Source organism: Rattus rattus, chromosome 9 (assembly GCF_011064425.1).
Source record: "Rattus rattus isolate New Zealand chromosome 9, Rrattus_CSIRO_v1, whole genome shotgun sequence".
Classification (NCBI taxonomy): Eukaryota; Metazoa; Chordata; class Mammalia; order Rodentia; family Muridae; genus Rattus; species Rattus rattus.
In genome coordinates, this window is record NC_046162.1 from 37,938,365 (window position 1) to 37,959,337 (window position 20,973).

The 20,973-nt window shown below is 47.9% G+C and overlaps 1 protein-coding gene across 3 annotated transcripts in view; it reads right to left on the minus strand.

Annotated features, from left to right (window-relative positions):
* The window catches only part of Glra1 (glycine receptor alpha 1), a 90,956-nt gene that overhangs the window by 9,824 nt on the left and 60,159 nt on the right, over nt 1–20,973 (minus strand). For all 3 annotated transcript variants that reach the window (XM_032912479.1, XM_032912478.1, XM_032912480.1), the window contains exons 4-7: nt 12,708–12,931; nt 10,291–10,373; nt 8,201–8,338; nt 3,891–4,105 (exon numbers count right to left, since the gene is read on the minus strand). In XM_032912479.1, the coding sequence (XP_032768370.1) occupies nt 3,891–4,105; nt 8,201–8,338; nt 10,291–10,373; nt 12,708–12,931 (660 nt within the window). The remainder of the gene's footprint in view (nt 1–3,890; nt 4,106–8,200; nt 8,339–10,290; nt 10,374–12,707; nt 12,932–20,973) is intronic.

Consider the following 20,973-nt stretch of genomic DNA (forward strand, 5'->3'; position numbering starts at 1 on the left):
CCTGGGTTCAAGTCATCTCAAGGTTAAGTGGAAAGTTCAGAAAAGTGAGCTGTGTAGTGAGAAGTCACAGCAGGCCCAGGGGCAACCCTGGACCGCCTCCCCCCTCCCCCTGGCCCCTGCTAGGCCAGCGCCCAGCAGGAAGTAACAGCTAACCTGTCAACTGCATGGCTGATACTGAAGATGCTCATCCTAACAGGCACTCTCAGGAAGAGATGGGGGGCACTTATAGGATCTGCACAGTCCATAAAATATCTCTGTCTGTTTTCACATGGTTGCCAGGCTCAGGGAGCCCAGACTTTAGTGGTTGACATTACAGAGAATGCAGGGTTCACAGAATCAGTTCAAAGTTCAGAGCAAGCACCGACAATAACTACAAGTCCTCAGTGGGTAGAGTCTGAGTTCCAAACATCACCCTCTTATGTAAGATGCGCAATTTATAAGGTGTGTGAAACAAACAAAAACAAACACACCCAAAATGGAAAAGTTCCAAAACAAAAAGTAACTCACCACAAAAATATGACCCCGATATAGGGGAAAAAAAGTGGGTCAAAGAGGTGGCGCCCAAGAAAAACACGTATCAGATTTACTTACTTTATTTTATTTTTTAGTTACCTGTATTATGCCTGTGTATGGGTGTGTGCCCAAGAATCCAGAGGCATTGGATCCCCTGGGGTTGGCCTCATAGGAGGTGTGTGGCAGGAGCTGGGAATTGAACCTAGGTCCTCTGCCAGAGCAGTGAGTGCTCTTAATCCTCAAGTCACCCCTCTAACCCACCATTTTAGTTTTTTAAAAGTAAGATATCACATAGCTGGCATTGAACTTGCTATGTAGCTGAGACTGACTTGCACTCCTGCTGCTCCTAGGAGTCTCTGTCTCCTAAGGGCATGCATGCCGCTACCATGCTGGGTAGATAATGCGCTAATTAATTATCTTAAATATATTCAAGCAACTGAAAGAAGGAAAATGCGTATAGGTAGTTTCTATATGGTGACATCAACCTGTAGTCCCGGAACTAAGGAGGCTATGGGTGGAGGCTCACCATGCATTTAAGGCCAGCCTGAGCTACAGAGTGGACTCTGTCTCAAACGAAAGAAAACAGCAAGGAGAAACAGAGGAAAGTTCGAGAACATTTTCTCACCAAGCAGAACGCAAAGGAATTATGAGGGAACCAAGGGAAAACTCTGAGGTTGAAAGTAAGTCGTTGAGATGAGAACTTCGCTGACAACAGTGAATTCGGGGAGGTAGAAGAAAGAACCGGAGTCTTCTCCTGTGGCCTTCAGACGAAGGTGTGGAACTCTCTGCTCCTCCTGCACCATGCCTGTCTAGACGCTGCCCTGCTCCCACCTTGAACCTGTAAGCCAGCCCCAACTAAATGTCGTCCTTATAAGAGTTGTCTTGGGTTAGGGATTTAGCTCAGTGGTAGAGCGCTTGCCTAGGAAGCGCAAGGCCCTGGGTTCGGTCCCCAGCTCTGAAAAAAAGAACCAAAAAAAAAAAAAAAAAAGAGTTGTCTTGGTCATGGTGTCTGTTCACAGCAGTAAAACCCTAAGATAGGGGCTGGAGAGATGGCTCAGTGGTTAAGAGCACTGACTGATCTTCCAGAGGTCCTGAGTTCAATTCCCAGCAATCACATGGTAGCTCACAACTATCTGTAATGCGATCCAATGCCCTCTTCTGGTGTGTCTGAAAACAGCTACAGTGTACTCATATAAATAAAAATAAATAAATCTTTAAAACCAAAAAAAAAAAAACAAAAAAACCCAAAAAACAAAAAACAAAAAAAACCCTAAGACAGAAGTTGGTACCAGGGACTGGGGTATTGCTTTGATAGGCCTGATCATATATTTATTTGGAGGAATGTGGATTTTGAGACTTCGGGTTTGGAAAACAGTGGAATGCTTTAAGTGGGAGCTTAATGAGGTATCCTAGTAGAAATATGGAAGACTTTGTGGCTCAGTGATTTGAACTGTGCAGTCCTGGCTGAAGAGGTTTCCAGTGGAGAATTTCAGTTTGTGACCCTTCTATTCTTGACTCAAAAGCCAGAGCCATATGGCTGAAGCTGCCAAGTTCTGCTGCTTGCAGGGACTGGAACACGCCCCCACCCCACCCCCATTCTGCCACCAGCCTTCTGTTTTCCAACTCCTTCACTGCCTAAGCTTGGCTGTCCTGGAACTTGCTCTGTAGATTGACCTTGAACTCAGAGATCTGCAAAGTTCTGTCTTCTGAATGCTGGGATTAAAGACACCCAAACCCAGACACTATTGCTGATGCCAAGAAGTGCATGCTGACAGGAGCCTGATACAGCTGACTCCTGAGAGGCTCTGCCAGAGCATGACCAATACAGACTCGAATGCTCAAAGCCAACCATCAGACTTATCACAGGGACCTCAATGGAGGAATTAGGGAAAGAACTGAAGGAGCTGAAGGGGCCTTATCAATGAGAGGGGAGGCCCTCAGTCCCAGGAAGACTCGATGCCCCCAGTGTTGGGTAATGCCAGGGCAGTGAGGCAGGAGTGGGTGGGTGAGGGAGCACCCTCATAGAAGCAGGGTAAGGAGGGATGGGATAGGGGACTTGCAGGGGGAAAGGGAATAACATTTGAAATGTAAATAAATAAAATATCTAATTAAAAAAAAAGAAGAAAGAACCAGAGAGCAAGGAGAAGAATCAGCAGCCTTGAGATCATGAGTCTGAGGGGCAGAATGAGGGAAGAAAAAGAGAACCATAGAGACTCATGGGAAACCACCAAAGCCAACACAAGATGACCAGACACTCAGAAGAGACAAAAAGAGGCAGCATATTTGGCTATCCACTTACCCTGTGGCTATCATCTATTATCAATCTACTAATAACCTATCATCTCTCTATATAATTGTTCTTCTATAACTTCTTCCAAATGTTTACTCATCTATAGACATTTATTTATCTGTCTGTCTGTCTGTCTATCCACCTACCATCTTTCTATCTGTTCTAATTTCTTTTTTGTTGCTTGGACAAATGTTCCAACCAAAAGCAACTAGGGGAGGAAAAGATTTATTTGGCTGACACTTCTCAGGTCACATTTCTTTATTGAAGGAAATCAGGGGAAGGGACTCAAGTTCTTGAAGCAGAAACCATAGAAGAATGTTGTTTGCTAACTTGTTCTCTGCTCACTTGTGTTGAGCTAGCTTTCTTATGTAGCCCAGGATAGGGTTTCTTAAATAGCCCACATAGGGTTGGTGCTGTCCACAGCGGGCTGGACCCTCTTACATCAACAAACAATTAAGACAATCCCTCCATAGACATACCCAGAGGCCAATCTAATCTGTGCAATTCTTCAATTGAGAATCCCTTAGCTGACTCTAGGTTGTACCAAGTTGACAGCTAATGCTAGCTAGGAGTGTGTGTGTGTGTGTGTGTGTGTGTGTGCACGCGCGCGTGCGCGCGTGCGTGTGTGTGATCTATTATATCTGTCTTGCCCACTTATATCATCTAGCTATGCTATGTGCCTACCTATGTGTCTATGTATCTATTTATTTATCTCTGCACATGGCAAAGTCCTAACAATTGGAGAATGTAGGTGACAATCTTGGAGTATGTGTTGGATGTTCTTTCAGTGTCCTTGTATTAGAGCAGAGGTAATGTGTGGCCCTGACTGGAAGCAGCACATGAATAAAGTCTTCTTGCGAATTTACAAACTGCATGCACCTTCTCTCCCCTTCCAATTCTTTGGAGAAGATGCCAACAATCTAGAAATTGTGGTCCAGATCGCAACTTCTGGAAACAATGCCACATGAGGTATGCATGTGCATGATGACACACGCTGTATGCTCCCCATGTCCCAGGTAGGGGTGAGAGGTGATGGAATCTTCCCCGTTCTGGGGGCATAGTATTATTTCCTAATGGTTCCACTCACCTTGGGTAGGGAGGCTCGGGAGCCAGAGCTCTGTGTGGTCATGGTGAGCACTGTGGTGATGCCCAGTCCCACACGAGCTGGTGCAGCATCCATGTTGATCCAGAAGGAGATCCAGGACAGGATGACGATAAGCAGGCTGGGGATGTACATCTGGATCAAGTAGTAGCCCATCTGCCGTTCCAGGTGGAATCGGGCCTCAATGCAGGTGAATTTACCTGCAAGAAATGACAGCATAGCCATGGAACATGCTAGGGAGTAGCAGGGGTGTTAGTGTCAGCTTGGCTGGAGTTCTGGTCCTGTCCCACGTTATCTGTGTTCATAGGCAAGTGACCAAATTGTCCTGTGCTACAGTTTCAGTGGCTAGGGTAGCATAGTTGGCCATCCACATCCATGGGTTCTATGTCTATGGCTTTATCCAAAGTGCAAATAGAAACGTTTAGAAGACGTTCATCTCCCCTGAACATGGACAGACACTGTTCCCGCCATCACATCCCAGACAACAGGTGAACATCTGTCTCCAGAGCATTTACATTGAGCTAGACATGGTCAGTCATCCTGAGATAATGTATTCAGAAGGATGTGCCCAGGTCACATACAAACACCGCTCCACACTATCATGAGAGCTTAAACATCTTTAGATCTGGGTATCTGGGGGGTTCTGGAGAAAATACTAAAAGATGACAGAAATAAAAAAATGCTTATTTAATATGGTTACTCTTTAAAAAATTACATTTACTTATTCATTTGTGGTGTGTGTGTGTGTGTGTGTGTGAGTGTGTGTGTGTGTGTGTGTCTATCCGATGGCCCTTGTGTAGAGGTCAGAGAACAACTTGTGAGAGTGAGTTTATCCTTCCACTATTTGGGTTCTGAAGGTGACCCCATGGTTGTCAGGCTTGGTGGTAAACATCTTTACTCTGAGACCTCATGCTGGCCCTCATACAGTGACTCTAATGGTTCTTGTTGGGTGAAGTGAAATCACCATCATCACCAGTGTCATCATAATTATCACCATAACTACCCCCATTATCACTAAGTCATCTATCATTTAACATCATCACCAACATCTTAATTATTTTCAGCATCATTATCACTCTATCACTACCACCACCACCATCACCACCACCACCACCATCATCATCACCATCACCATCATCATCACCATCATTAAGGGAGAGTGTGAGTAGAGTTTCTAGACCCTTCTGCTCTGGTATCCCCCGATGCGACTTGATTCTGTTACTTCTTGGAAACCTTTTTTTTTTTTTTTTTTTTTTTTTTATTCGATGACTCTTTTTGAGATGTCCACATCTACACTTTTTTTTTAAAAAGATTTATTTTATTTATTCTATGTAAGTACACTGTCGCTGTCTTCAGACACACCAGAAGAGGGCATCAGATCCCATTACAGATGGTTGTGAGCCACCATGTGGTTGCTGGGATTTGAGCTCTTAACCGCTGAGCCATCTCTCCAGCTCCACATCTACACTCTTAGACGCATCTTTCTTCCTAAGCATTTCTCTTTCTCTTAACTCTTGAGTTTAAAAATGACTGAACCAACCGTGACTCTGCATAAGAATCTGTGCTGTCTTATGTCAGCTCGATGCACAAACCAGAGTTATCTGAAAGGGGGAACCTCAGCTGAGAAGATTCTTCTATAAGATCTGGCGTAAGACACTTTCCTCCCTTCCTTCCTTCCTTCCTCCCTCCTTCTTCCTTCCTCCCTTTCTAGTTTTTTGAGACAGGGTTTCTCAGTGTAAGCAGCCCTAGCTGTCCTGGACTCACTTTGTAGATCAGGCTGGTCTCAAACTCAGAGATCTGCCTGCCTCTGCCTCCCGAGGTGCTGGGGTTAAAGCATTTTCTTAATTAGTGATTGGCAGGAGAAGGCCCAGCCCATTGTGGGTGTGGTCATCCCTGAGCTGATGGTCCCGGGTTCTACAAGAAAACAGCTGAGCAATCCATAGAGCATAAGCCAGTAGGCAGCACCCTCCATTGGCCTCTGCATCGGTTCCTGCCTCCAGGTTCCTGCTCTGTTTGAGTTTCCATTCTGACTTCTGTCAAGAACGAACAGTGATGTGGACGTGTGAGCCAAGTAAACCTTTCCTCACCAACTTGCTTTTTGGTCATGGTGTTTTGTCCCAGCAATAGAAACCCTTAGTTAGTTAGACAGATTCCCTTTTGTCTGTTCCTTCTTTTCTTATACAAAGCATTTCCTGTTCTCTACAGCAAAGTTCAAGCTCTCTGCACGGTCCTGCCCAGTTCACCTCTGACCTGTCTTTCTAGCCACTTCTCTCTTTCATTACCTTAATGGTGACTCGCTGTACCCCAATTTTGTCTGGAGCATGCCTTCCCCTCACCCTTCTGAGCTTTGATCTTGCTTTTCTTTGAGCTTGTCCTTGCTGGGAGGCCCCTCTTCTTTTCCAGGAAATGCCTTCCCTTTTGTTGGGCAGCTTCTTCACAAACTGATAAAAGGTCTATTTCCTTCCTGTGTTCTCAGCTCTACTCATGGGATCACCTGAGCCTTTAAGCCACAGAGCAGCAGGTGAGTGACTGCCAGTCACTCCACTCCACTCTTCTCTTCTCTTCTCTTCTCTTCTCTTCTCTTCTCTTCTCTTCTCTTCTCTTCTCTTCTCTTCTCTTCTCTTCTCTTCTCTCTCTCCTCTCCTCTCCTCTCCCTCCTCTCCTCCTCCTCCTCCTCCTCCTCCTCCTCCCCTCCCCTCCTCCTCCCCTCCTCCCCTCCTCCTCCCTCCCTCCTCCCTCCCTCCTCCCTCTCTCTCTCTCTCTCTCTCTCTCTCTCTCCTTTTGTTTTTTGAGACAGGGTCTCACTATGTAGCCCTGGCTCTGTCCTGGAACCCACTATGCACATCAGGCTGTCCTTGAACTCACAGAGATCTGTACCAGGATTAAAGGTGCACACCACCATTGTCTGTCTTCTTTCTCTCTTTTGCCCTGGACTGGGCAGCTTATCTCTTTGCACCCATGTATTACTGGAATAGGACATGCTTGTCCAACCAAGGGAAGGGTAACGTTCCTGTCTACTGAAGAAGTAGTGACTAGGGGATTTTCTGGGGCCCTATGTGTTCGGGGCCCTGCCCATCTCTGTCCTCTGTCCCCACAGGGCCTTCTCAGGACTGTACATGTGAAGAGTGGAGGAGGTAATGAACAGGAAGGTTCCCTGCACATGGGACTCTTTCCACCTCCTGGCGGCTGTCAGTAAAGCTACTGCAGGCTCAGGACAGCAAATGTGTCTCTGAAATCTTTGCCTCATTTTCCAGATGGATATATAGAAGTGGATTGCGGCATCCTAATGTAGTTTTCAATGGATGAATGGAGAAAATGACAGAGTATTATCCTTCAGAATAAGAAAATCGGGCAGAGGAGACAGCTTAGTGGGTAAAGTACTTGCTTGGGTGAGCAGCTGTAACCCCAGCGCTGATGGGGGCAGGGCTGATGGATCCCTGGAGTTTTGTGGCCATCAAACTCCCCTAATTGTGAGTCCCAGTTTTAAAAGTAAAGTGGAGAGTGGTAGAGGAAGGTACCTGGCATCCACCCCTGGCCTCTGTGTGTGCACAAGCATGGTAACATACTTCTCCTAGCTTCTCTCCTCCACTTCTTTCTTGGACCTGCCATCATCCTATAGCAGACATGCCTCTTCTCAGCTCAGCTGGGGTCAGACACTGCTTCTTACCAGTATGCCAGCCAGCACGCCAGTGCGCTGCCCCCTTCCCACAGTGCGCACATGAGCTGGCTTCCCATCTGAGATGGAGTATGGATAGTTTTCCCTGGTCTAACTCCAGTTCCTTTCCTGAATTCAGCCTCACCCAGGAAAGGCTAGACTAGGCATGGATGACAGAGAGCTGACCAAGCATTTGTGGCTCCTACTTCTCCACCCTCCATGACTCCCAGTGAACGGGCTGATTTCTAATGGTTACTAATTACCGATCAGAACCACGCCCTCCCAACCCCCTCTTGTTTGGGTCCAAGGCAAGTACTTTACTTCTTCACTATCAGAAACACAAGTTTCTATGTGGCAGAGTCTACCCTCCATCTAACAGTTCCTCTACTTGCCTCAGTGGTAGGATGTCTGCCCAGAGTGAAGACCGTGTTTACTAGCTTCCCTTGTAATTAGGTGTGGTCTAAGCTTAAGTAACATCCCCAGGACTCACAGAAAGGACATCTTAGTGGCACATGTCGTTCCAAACCTGTTCCATCACCACCACCATGGTAATTAAACACAGACCCATGCCATTCTGTGGCTGGATAAGCATCTGAACTAACCTGGGGACCTGGGCAGCATGATGGCCGCTTGCACCCACCTGTGTTGTAGTGCTTGGTGCAGTATCTCAGATCCTTCTCTTCCTTCAGGATAAACTGAGGCAGGGTCAGTCCGTCTGCCACCTGCACAGCTCCTTGCTCTTGCCACTCAAAGATGAGGTCGTTCATGGTATAACCAACTGGGAGAGACAGGAAGAGGGGACAGTCAGCAAGGACTCAGCGTCACACTTGGGACTGGAGGCTGGGCAGAGCCCCAGATTGAGGTGGATGTTGGGGAACCCCTTTGTCTTTCCTTCTTCACCTCCACAAGAGGTGAAACTTGTCTAAATTAATTCGCCTGCTCTTCCACCTAGGTTTGTCCTGGGACTCTGCCCGTCACCCCATGGCAAAGGGTGATTGATACCAGCAATTTTTTTTTTTTCCAGAGCTGGGGACCGAACCCAGGGCCTTGTGCTTGCTAGGCAAGTGCTCTACCGCTGAGCTAAATCCCCAACCCCGCAATTCTTTTTTTTAATTGGAGTTTTAAATTTACATTTCAAATGTTATCCCCCTTCCCAGTTTCCCGTCCATAACCCCCCTATCCCGTCTCCCCTCCCCCTGCTTCTATGAGGGTGTTCTCCCACCCACACAACCCTTCCTGCCTCCCTGCCCTGACATTCCCCTACACTGGAGCATCGAGCCTTGGCAGGACCAAGGGCTTCTCCTCCCATTGATGCCCAACAGGGCCATATACTACATATGCAGCTGGAGCCATGGGTCTGTCCATGTGTACTCTTTGGTACCAGCAATTCTTTTTTCTTTTTCTCCCTACATGCTTTCCTCTGGGGAGTGAGTCTATCACGTTTGTTCTTGATGAGAAGAGCAGGTGGGAAGTGGTAGCTCAATCAGGCCGTCAGATTTTTGCCCCAGCACTAACTCCAACTCTTTTTATTTTGGGGCACATGGGTTCATGTAACCCAGGCTAGCCTTAAACTCACTGTGTAGCTCAGTCTCTCTTGACACTCACAACCCTTCTGCTACAGACTCCTGTGGTGTACACCACCTAGCTCTTTCCTAGCTTGTGTGTGTGATATAACATGAATACGTTTTCACGTGGGTATGCGAACATGTGTGTATATGAGAACACATGTGTGTAGGCCAGAAGCTGAGAGCTGGTGTCGGAAGTCTTCTTCAATTGTACTCTAATTAATTTATTTTAGAAAAGATTTGATTGTATTTTTAAATTGTGTGTGTGTGTGTGTGTGTGTGTGTGTGTGTGTGTGTGTGTCTGTACATGCCACAACCACAGAGATGGCCTCAGAGACCAGAGATGTCAGTTTTTCTTGGAGCTGGATTTCAGGAGGCTGCAGGCTGACGGACATGGGTGCTAGGAACCAAACTTGAGTCTTTTTCAAGAGCAGAATGTTTTATATGCATTGGTGTTTTGCATGCATGTATGTCTATGCGAGGGTGTTGAGCCACCATGTGGTTGCTGGGAACACAGGGCCTCTGGAAGAGCAGCCAGTGCTCTTAACAGCTGAGCCGTCTCTCCAGTGCCCGCTTTATTTCTTTTTGAGACAAGGTATCTCACCAAATATAGAGCTGGTTGATTCAGTTAGGTTGGATGGCGCGTGTGTTCCAGAGATCTGCCCATCCCTGTACCCCTAGTTGTGTCTGGCTTTGACATGGTGCTGGGGATCCAAACTCAGCTTCTGATGTTTGTGTGGCAGGCATTTTACTGGCAGAGCCTGACCCTGACCCTGTTTCCTGCTTTCAACAATATACTCTGCTCGTTCCCCTTGGCTGGAGTGACCTGTGCAGTCATTGGCCTACTTCCCCTGCTGAAGTGAGCACCCTCAGACCGTCATTTCCCTTGGCCATCTCTCTTCATTCCTGGCAGGCGCATTCACCAGGGACTTGGCACAGTGCCTCCTCCTGGGAGGATGCAGCTGATGACAAAGCCTGTGCCCCAGTGAGACAGAGTCGGCGGTGTGTGGGGGAGTTATGCTTCTAATGTACGTTCTCAATGCAAGCCCCTCACTTGGCTCTTTGAGTTATAAAAGTACTCTCCTGGGGTCCAGCGACTAGGGGGTTTCTGCCTGGAAATGGGTAAACAGGAGTCTGGCTCCTTAAAAAAGCAACTCAGACTCACAGCTTTCCAGTTGCATGATACACGTCTGTACATCCATCGGGAAATTCTTCAGGTCCATGGGGCAGGCCAGCGTCAGGGTGATTCTGGGAAGAGAAGGGGTGGGGTTGAATGGTTGAAATCATTGTTCCAGGGTAGGGACCAGAGACCAGGGGACCATTATAGAATACATGTGTGTACATTTTCCAAGCTCCTGGGATGGGAAGAGGAGGCTTGGTGGTAGAAAAGAGGTGGCCTAAAGTTGTCAGTCTGGTTTTTTGTTTTGGAGCCATCTTGGATGCTACAGACCCATTTTTAGCAGGTTGCTAGGGTGCCAGGTGCTACCCCCATCGCTCTCCTTCAGGTTTTCCATGGAGTCCCCAGACTCAGGTCCTCCCATGCTTCTGCTGTAAGTTCTGCACATGGTTCTTGGTTGCTTCCATTCACACACTGGGTCTGTCAGACGTGAGTTCAGAACGGTGTTCCCACCCCACCCCACCTGTTTCCACACAACTGACTCTTATCTGTGAGTTCAGGCAGGGATGGAGGGTGCGGAAGCAGTGGGCCAGTTATTTATTTTGGGGTGTCAGCCTTGTAAAGGCTTCAACTCCAGAGCCAGAGGGAGTCGGCCCTTCTGTAACATCCCAGGCTGGTAGCCCTGGCTGTGATAACAACTATGGAAGTCTTTGCTTACCCCAGAGCTCTGGCTGCAGAGGGGAATGGAGGGCTTTTAGACTATCAGGTGCCCCCCACTCCAGGTTAGGGACACATACGAAGGAAAGGACAGGCTGGGTCTGTGTTGAAGTCACATGGATCTAGCTTTTGCATGCTGAGTCCATTGGCTCTGGGGTTGGCTGTCATACTATCTGTCCCTGATGTCCCGAGGCCAGTCCCTCCTCCTTGAGGTGCTCAGTTGGGGATGTCTCCACAGAACATAGCTACTGCCACCTCACCTGCGCACCCGGCCCCTTGTGAACTTCCCTTCCCAGCTCGTACCTCTGGTGCGTGTACTCTGCTCTAAGGGCAGAACAGAAGCAGGAGGGGTAGGGGGAGGAGGAGGGAAGAGAAGGGAGGCAGAGAAGGGGCGGGGAGGGGCAGTGAAGGGAAAACCAGCTGGCCCATTTCGGAAGATAAAAGCTCTGAAGTGGGGCAGCTGTCAGGACGGGTTAATTTCCAGATGCTGAATGTCCTTGGGACCATCACTTTCTGCTGACCCGTCCTTCTGTCAGCTTGCACTAGGACTTGGTTTTCCGGAGACATGAAACTGTCCTGGCAGCAGTGAATCTCAGGCAGAGGTGACCCTCCCTCCAGCAGCTCACCAGGACCTCGGTGGCTGACTCAATGTCCTTCTTCGTCTAGATGTGGCTGGTAGGATGGGCCCAATCAGCAGGGCTTCTGCTGCCCTTCAGTGGTGAGAGTTCCAGGTCCCTTCCCGACAGCTCGTGGGGTCTGAGTCCAGCTGTCTCTGAGGGTCAGGATCGGCCCAGGCTCTGCACTTTCTGCCCTGCCCCATCCTGTGTATTTAAGGTTCCTATCTGAGTGGGAGATAAGACTTCCCCTTCCCTGAGGGGAAGAGATCACCACTTAGCCCTCTGAAGCTCTTTTAAATCAGAACACAGCCATTCATTATCAGGTATTGATGTGCAGATGGAGAGTGGTGGCCGGTGGCCATTCTGATGCTCCAGAAGTCCTGGGACCCAACTGGAAAGCTGTGTCTCTCCTGATGCTCCAGAGGGCAGAGGACTTACACTAGTACCCCGCCAGTACCTACTCTCTGACAGGAACCGTGGACAACGGGCCAAGTTTCCTACATTTTCACACCCTCGCTTCTCTGATGTACACACTGGGGGATCACCAAACCTAGTTCGTGAATTATGTAAGGATACACTACACGAAAAGTGTCCTGCGCCATCTGTTTTCCAAGCTGCCATGGTTGAGAGTGAGCTCATGTCTCTATTCCCATTGTCCGTTGTCCCTGTGCCCCGGGCAAGGAGATTAGGGACTAGGTGTGTGTGTGTGTGTGTGTGTGTGTGTGTGTGTGTGTGTGTGTGTGTGTGTGTGTGTGTGTGTGTGTCAGAGAGTGGGAGTCACAGGACACTCTGAAAGATTAGCAGTTGGTGTCTACAGGATGCAGTCAGGAGTGGGGAGGGCTTGATTCCCAAGGCCTAATACAGGGTAAGTGGAATTCAAAGCAGGGAGTCCTTGTGGACTGTGCCATTTACATGATGGTTTAAATTGCCACCAAGATGCTGTGTCTTGTCAAACACAGCTGTGTGTCAACACTCGCTACTGATGATGGCTGAGTCTATTTTGTCTTTGTTGAGACACAGGGTGTCTTAAACTCCACCTTCCCTCACAAGCCTTTTCCCACCCTCTCTCCTTGCTGTTGGTGAAGCCCATTCCCAGGATTCCCTGGCGTTATGGTTGGCTCCGGACCTCACCTGATGCTGTAGAGGACGTTGCCATTCCGGGAGATTCTCAGCAGCTTGTTGTCCGTGGTGATCTCGTGGAAGTGGGCCCCCTTCTCATTGGCAAAGAACAAGTCAGGCTTCCAGATGGAATCCAACATGGACGGGTCGAGGTCCAGAGAGTCGTCAGGATATTCATTGTAGGCGAGACGGGGGTCGTTCCACTGCTGCCTCAGGAAGATGTTGACCCTGTAGTCCTGCAGCCAAGACAACAGTGGGGGTGGGGTTAGGCTCTGGGCATGAGCTCTCGAGAGGATCTCTGGCTCACGGGTCCTAAAGCCTATCCTGGAAGACACTGAGTGTGGCTGCATGTCTGTGCACCAGGGACCAAGGTCGCCTCCCCCATTCCTCAGGTAAGTATATGCAAATCTGAACTTTAGCAGAAATGTTTTATTTTGGAGGGATTTTAGCTGGGCATGGTGGCTCATGCCTATAATTCCAGCATCGGGGTTGAGGCAGCAGTACCGCCATGAATTTGAGGCCGGCCTGGATTACACAGAGAATACTGGGTCAGGACCGCAGGGTACGATCCTGTCCTAAAACAACAAAGAAACAAAGACAAATCGAAAACAAATTAAAAATAAATTTCAAAGACTAATGTAAAAAGATCTGTTTTTCTTTAAAATTAAAAATTTTTTCTCTTTCCTTTCTTTCTTTCTTTCTTTTCTTTCTTTCTTTCCTTCTTCTTTTCTTTTTCTTTTTTTCTTTCTTTTCTTTCGTGTGTGCAGCACATGTGTAGCATCATAGGATAATGTGGGGAGTTAATTATCCCCTTTTACCACGCGGGCCCTGGGGATGGAGCTCAGGTCGCTTAGGTTTGATGGCAGACATTTTTACCTCCTGAGCCGTCTCTCCAGTCCACTGTTTTTATCTTCTCTTTATCGTTTGGTTACATTTACATTCTATTTTTAGGTGAGGGGATTTTTATTTTATGTGTTTGAATGTGAGTATATGTGTACATGTATATGTATCACGTGCATGCCTGGGATCTGAGGAGGCCAGAAGAAAGAACACTGTTGTACCCCCTCAACCCCCACTTTTAATTAATTAATTAATTAATTAATTAATTAATTTATTAAGACTGGATCTCTCTGTGTGACCCTGGCTGGCCTGGAACTCACTCTGTAGACCAGGCAGGCCTTGAACTCACAGAGATCCACCTGCCTCTGCCTCCCGAGTGCTGGGATTAAAGGCATGCACTGAGATGATCAGTTTATTCCTCTACAGTGTAAATAAAACTGTGTGAAAAGAGAAGTTCAAGGTCGTTTCTAGCTATGTAGTCTGAGGTCGTGCTGGGATGCGGGCAGCTCACGTAGGGGCAGGGCAGGTCCTGCTGAAGCCTTGTTCAACTGCTCTTGCTGATCACAGGATCTGAGAGGCCATTCTATTTCCATTTACGCCTGGAGAAGTTGTCAGGAAGCTGGGCAGATGCGGCTAAGGACTATTCCATAAGAAGAAGATATTTCAGTAGGATGTCTTTTAGGAGCTTGAGGAGCACATCGGTTAAGAGCACTCACTGCTCTTCCAGAGGACCCAGGTTCGATTCCCAGTGCCCCCACTTGGCAGCTCACGACCACCTGTAACTCCAACTTCAGGGCAATTTGACCCCTTCTTCTGGCGTCTACCAGCTGCACTCCACCCACATACGTATGTAAAAACAAAATAAGACTCAAAAAGAGAGAAGTGTTTTCATTTTGCTGGAGAGGTACTGTAAACTTGTAGTTCTTGAATGCAGTAGCACTCTAGATAGAACTTGTAGTGCATTTCTGTTTCCCAAGGCAAAGGGCAGAGCATCAGTGTTGGGGTCTCCAAAGGGCATTACTGTCCCCAAGATTAATGACTCAAAGTCTGACTTTTGATGCCAACCTTTAAGAAGTAACACACGTGCTTGCACACACACACACACATGCACACACACACACATGCACACACACACACACACACATGCACACTCGCTGGCGCTCGCGCTCACAAACAAACCCATGCATATACCCACACTCACACGCACACCCTCTCTCATGTGTGGGAAAACTCAGCTAATGAAGGTCGAAGTCCACCATGACCTGATAACCTCTGAGCTTGGTGCAAAATGAGAGACTCCCTTGTTAGCAAGTTTTCTCCTTCTCTGACCTTGCCCTGGGAATTCTAAGCTCCCCCTCTCCCCTGCCCATCTGAGGAATGTCGCATAGCCTCAATTAGTATATAGGATCAATTTCCTTTCTCCTGACAAAACTTGCTCGGCCAGCACCTGAGATTCCTGGAGTGCTCCCGCATGCTGATGAGGTTTGCCAGGTACCCTAAGCCCCCAGCCAATGACCTTTGCCCATCCTGCATGTCCCTACCCTCAGTCTCCCAAACCTTTATTAAGCCTTCATTCACCCTAAGTAAAGCTGATCTGCCTACTGATGAGTGGTTCCGGTGCGGTCCTTCCCTGTATGTACTCACAGACCCCCTGTGTCAGCCAACGGTCCAAGAGGACGGAGAGACCCACACCCATGTGCCCACCCCACCAGCATCCCTCCCCCTCATACATCCCTGTACGCACTCTGGAGATCACTCTGTCCCTGAGGGTGCCATAAAAAGGAGGCCACCCTGTGCCTTCTCTTGGGGTGCTGTGTCTGAGCCCTCATTAGTCTTGGTCCGTCACTGGCAGGGATGAATGGAATCAAATGATCTCCACATGGTCACTCCACCCCTGCCCGCTGCCTCCCATGGGCTTCATTCTGGTGGAAATATCGATAGCTTCGTAAAACGTTCCAAAGCATTTTATAGGATTTTCCTATAATTTAATTGCAGCCTGTCCCTCAAGCCCCATAGAAGGTGACATTTAGTCTCATAATCGCAGGTCTTTGAGTCCCATGATGAACGCTGGGCCTGGATATTGTTGTTTAAGGTTTCTTTCTTTCTTTCTTTTTTTTTAAATTGAGGAGCTGAAGAAACGGCTCAGCAGCTCGGAGCACTGGCTGTTCTTCCAGAGGACTCCGGTTCCATTCTGAGCGCTTACATTGACGCTCACCACCATCTCCAACTCTAGTTCCAGAGAATTTGACACTCTCTTATAGCCTCCCTGGGCCCATGTGCACAGACTTACATTAGGTGAGACATTCATACATACCAAATGAAAATTTAAAAAATTAAAATTAACATTTAATTTGTTTAAATCCCCCTCCTCCCCGCCCGTGTGTGTGTGTGTGTGTGTGTGTGTGTGTGTGTGTGTGTGTGTGTGTGTGTGTGTGTGTGTGTGTGTGTGTGTGTGTGTGTGTGTGTGTGTGTGTGTGTGTGTGTGTGTGTGTGTGTGTGTGTGTGTGTGTGTGTGTGTGTGTGTGTGTGTGTGTGTGTGTGTGTGTGTGTGTGTGTGTGTGTGTGTGTAGCCTATGAGTGAAGACATGGAAGTCAGAGGCAAGTTCTTTCGTTTCACTAGGTAGGACTCTGGACTTGAACTTGGGCTGTCAGCCTTGGTGGCAAGTACCTTTAAGAGCCACCTCACTGATGTTGGGTTTTGTTTGTCTTTCATTGGCAGTGGCATCTCCGGAGTTGGCCCCTCCTCTCCTTCTCCTCAGAGCTTACTCAGAGAGTGTGTGTGTTAGGATGGGGTCTGGGAAAATCATCTGGAAGTGAACAGGCTAGGAATGGTTGGGCGGAAAAAGCCACCAGTCCCCAAATCCCAGCTATACTTTTGATGTTCCTGCTAGTGACACGTCAAGACTGTTCACGTAGCTCCGAGGGAGAAAAGGAAGTGACATCTCTTAAAACACTTTCCATACTGCCACACACATTCACTTCTCACAGATGCTCTGGAAGCAAACACCCAGATCCCCACAGCCATGGGGAGAAATGTGCTTGAAAAGGCTGAGGCACGTGTCCAAAAACAGGGCTCATGGGTGGGGGCATGTGGGGCTGGGATGGTGTGGAACAGCCCTCTGGTGAGCACTTGATTTGGATGGAGGAAGTCTGCTCTTGCTTTGGATGCTCTGTCCTTGTTGCCTGGCAAATCCTCTGACCTCAGCTTAAGTCCAGCCCTCTTTAGGAGCTGGAAGCAGCAGATATCCCTAGCTTTCTTGCTGAACCCCCAGAAGGATGGGATCCTTAGAAACCCTGATCTGAGTTCTTCCTCCCTGAGAGTAGCTTCTCCCCCTAGCATGATTGGCAGCAATTGGGAAGAATGATGGTGAATTCTTGGTTCCCCACATCTTCTCTGCCGTCCCTAATGGTCCTCACCTACTTTCATGTCTTACTGTTTCCTTCCTGCAGAAGTAGTGCATGTAAACAAAGAGAAAGGTGCATCGTTCGAAAGAAGGAAACAGGCCCCACAGGATCTCATTATAAAAGGACTAATGAGAGTCAGGGCGAGAGACTCAGACAGCATATTGTAGGGTTCCTGATGCCTGACATCATCTCCGGCCACTGGCCTCAGGCTCCTGACAGCTTCTCTGGCTCCTGACTTCTCCCCATGGCTCCTCCTGGACTCTGTTTCCCAGATAGGTTCCCACCATGGCACTTTCCTCCTGGGGTTGGTAAAGAGTTGTGGGAAATGCGGCTCAGAAGGGATGGAAATGGCTGGTGTGATGGGCTGAGAGTCGGTGCTGTTGTGGTTTCTGAGCCCTACACTTTGCTAGCTTAGTGTCTGACACATGTGCAGTGCTTGAAAGTTCAGGGGTTCAGAGAGGCCACAGTGGGATTCTCTAACCTAGGACTTATGGTTCTACTTCTCAAAGGCAGTTCAAATCCCCAAGGTGGGGGCATTCAGAGGTGTCAGTCAACTATTTTCAGTATCAACTCGACCACCGACACTCTGATTTCTGGTAATTGGACAACCAGTTGCTTTGTTTATAGGACCAAGGAAAGACATTAACTCACCCATCTATCCATCCATCTACCCACCCACCCATCCATCCATCTATCTGTCTGTCTGTCCATCTGTCTGTCCGTCCATCTACCCATCCGCCCATCTTACACACATTTGAAGGCTTCCTATCTGTCATATAGTTGGATTTCCCCTTCTTTCCTTCCTTATGGTGTCTAATTTAACATTCTAACACCTAATAAGCTCCTCTAAATTCAGAATTGTGGAGAAAAAGGAAGCTCAAAATGCTTGAACAGGAAAGACCTCAGAGCTTTCGAGAGTGTGTTTTTGGAAAGGAGATTTGGAAGGCAAGAGGCCCTCTCCCTGTTGTCAGAAGAAAGAGACACAGGAGTAAGGGATGGATGGAAGAAGCAACCTTAGGTTCCTATTTTTTTTTAAAGATTTATTTATTTAAAGTATGTGACTACACTGTCACTGTCTTCAGACACACCAGAAGAGGGCATCAGATCCCATTCCAGATGGTTGTGAGCCACCATGTGGTTGCTGGGAATTGAACTCAGGACCTCTGGAAGAGCAGTCAGTGCTCTTAACTGCTGAGCCATCTCTCAGCTCCTTTTTTTTTTTTTTAATGTGTAGCCCAGGCTGTCCTCAAACTCTCATCCTCCTGCCCCAGCCTCTTGGGTGTTAGATTATAAATGTATGACACTGTACTTGTAGCCATGCACCTTTTAGAAAACAAACAATACTTTATTAGTTTTCGGGTATGTATGTGTTGATATGTGTGTGCATGTGCTATGGCATGGGTGTTGAGGCTAGACAACGACTTTCAGGAGTTGGTCCTCTCCTTCTACTATGTAGGTTCCGGGGCCCCAACTCAGTCTGTGAGGCTTTGAGGCGCTTGCCTTTATTATCAGAGCCATCTTGCAAGCCCCTGTGCACATTTCGAAGTCTTAGCTTTTTGCTCTCAATAAGTTTTCCTTTGCGAAACTCAGATTGACTCTTAACACTGGCCGGGCTGCATTGGACACAGGCAGGCCAGTGGGCAGAAGCAGAAACAGAAGGGGAGGAAGTGGAAGGTTTTCTGTCCTCGCAGAACTCAGATTATCTGGTACACAAGGCAAACTGTGGTCAGAAATATCCACTGCTGGAGCCCAGAGTCTCAGGGGTCTTAAGATGTACTGACAAACTGTTGTCAGACGCAGGCCTCGAACCACAGATCGGAAGGAAGCCCCTGAGACGCCCATTCAGCTGGTCTTTCCTCCTGAAGCCAGCGTCTCAGAGCAGCTCTCGTGCCGAGATAAGGACAGTAACTGCGTGGTGTCTGCTTAGCTGGGAAAGGCGCCAGCAGTGTGTGAGGACAGAGGTGACGTGCGAACCCTTACAGCAGCCATGAGGGATGGGGCCAGAGCTTCAGGCTGTTTAAGGTTAGAAGGAGGAGAGTCAGGGGTAAAAGGAGTCTCATACTGACAAACCCAGCACAGAGAGAGCTGGGTAGGCAGGTGCATTCATGCTCACTCAACCTAGCAAAATAACAGCTTCCCCTTATGGAGGACCGACCTACCGTGAGCCAGGCATCGTGTCTAAGCCTTTTTGTTTTTGATTCTGAGAATAATCCTGTGACATAAGTATTTTCCGACCTGATCTTTAAACAGTACGTGTACGTATTGGTGTATGTGTTCACGGGTGCACGTGTGTGATTGTTTGAATGACGAACATCCCCTCACAGGTTCAAGGGTTGAACACCTCGGCCGCAGCTGGTGATGCTCTCTGGGAAGAGTGTGGAAGTGGGGCCTTGCTGGAGGAAGTGAGGCTTTATAGCCTGGCTTCACTGCCTGTCCTCTCTGCTGAGGGCGATGTAATGCTACCACCCAGCTTCCTGCCCTTGCCACCGTGCCTTTCCCGCTGTGATAGATCTCTAGAACTGTGAGCCAAGACAAAGTTTTCTCCCTTAAGTTGTTTCTCGTCAGGTTGTTTTATCACAGTGACAGAAAAGAAACAAGTATAGTGTGTGTACGCAAGTGCAACTGTGTGTGGAAGTCAGTCATCTCCTGTTTGCTCTGTGTCTCTCCTCCCTCTCCCCCTCTCTCCTTTCTTCCTCTCTCCCTTCCTCTGCCTCTTTCTCTGTGTCTCTGTGTCTCTCCCCCCTCCTTCTCTCTCTCTCTCTCTCTCTCTCTCTCTCTCTCTCTCTCTCTCTCTCTCCTCCCCTCTGTTTTTCTCTCTTCTCTCTGTCCCTCTTCCAGTCTTTGAGACAGGGTCTCTTATTTGTCTGGAACTTGGCAAGTAGGTTAGGCTGGCTTACCAGTGAGTCCTGGGGATTCACCTGTCTCTTGCTTTTAAAATGTGTATTCTGGGGCTGGAGAGATGGCTCAGTGGTTAAGAGCACTGACTGCTCTTCCAGAGGTCCTGAGTTCAATTCCCAGCAACCACATGGTGGCTCACAACCATTTGTAATGGGATCTGATGGTGTCTCTCTCTTCTGGTGTGTCTGAAGACAGTGACAGTGTACACATATACATAAAGTGAATGAGTTTAAAAAAAATGCGTATTCTGGGGACTGTACTCAGATCCACATTTGTAAGACAAGCACTGTGTGGACTGAGCCACCTCCTCGGCCCTCAACCTGATTTCAAAGACAAAGAAGGAGGTAAGTATGCTCAGATCAGAGGGTTGATAAAGAAGGGTTGAGGGGTGGAAGTGGCTGGAGTTTGAACCTGATTTGTCTGATGATTCATTCTCTTATTAGGTAAGAGAAAAAAACAAGAGAGAGAAGTTTAAGGCATATGAAGTAGGGTCCAATTGTCCCAGTTTGCAGTTGATACGATTCTATACACAAAAATACCTAAGACTCCAACAAAGGCTATTGGAGGTGGTGCATGAACTCAGTCAAATAGTAGGATCTTTGCTGAGAAAACAAACAAACAAACAAACAAACAAACAAACCAAACCAATCCAGCACAGCATCCTATTCACAAGTGAATCAAAACACAAAACCCTAGGAGCTGGGAAGTAACCCAGCAGATTGCTTGACCAGCATACACCAAGTTCTGGCCTCCATTTTCAGCACTATATAAACCTGGTGTGGTGGGGGCACACCTGTATCTTCAACACTAAGAGACAGAGGCAGGAGGATCGGAAGTTCAAAGTTAGGGATGGAGAGATGGCTCAGCAGTTCAGAGCACTTGCTGCCCATGTAGAGGACTCCCAAAACCTGGATGGTGGGATGCAACTGTCTTTAACTCTAGTTACAGGGGGTCTGATGCTCTCTTCTGACTTCCTAGGGCTCTGCATGCATGTGGTACATAGACATGCCTGTGCATATATGTATTCATACACACGAAATAAGTAAATTATAAAAAAAACAAAGAATTTCAAGGTAACTTTTGGAAACATGGATTTTGAGGACAGTCTGGGCTACATGAGACTCTGTCTCATATA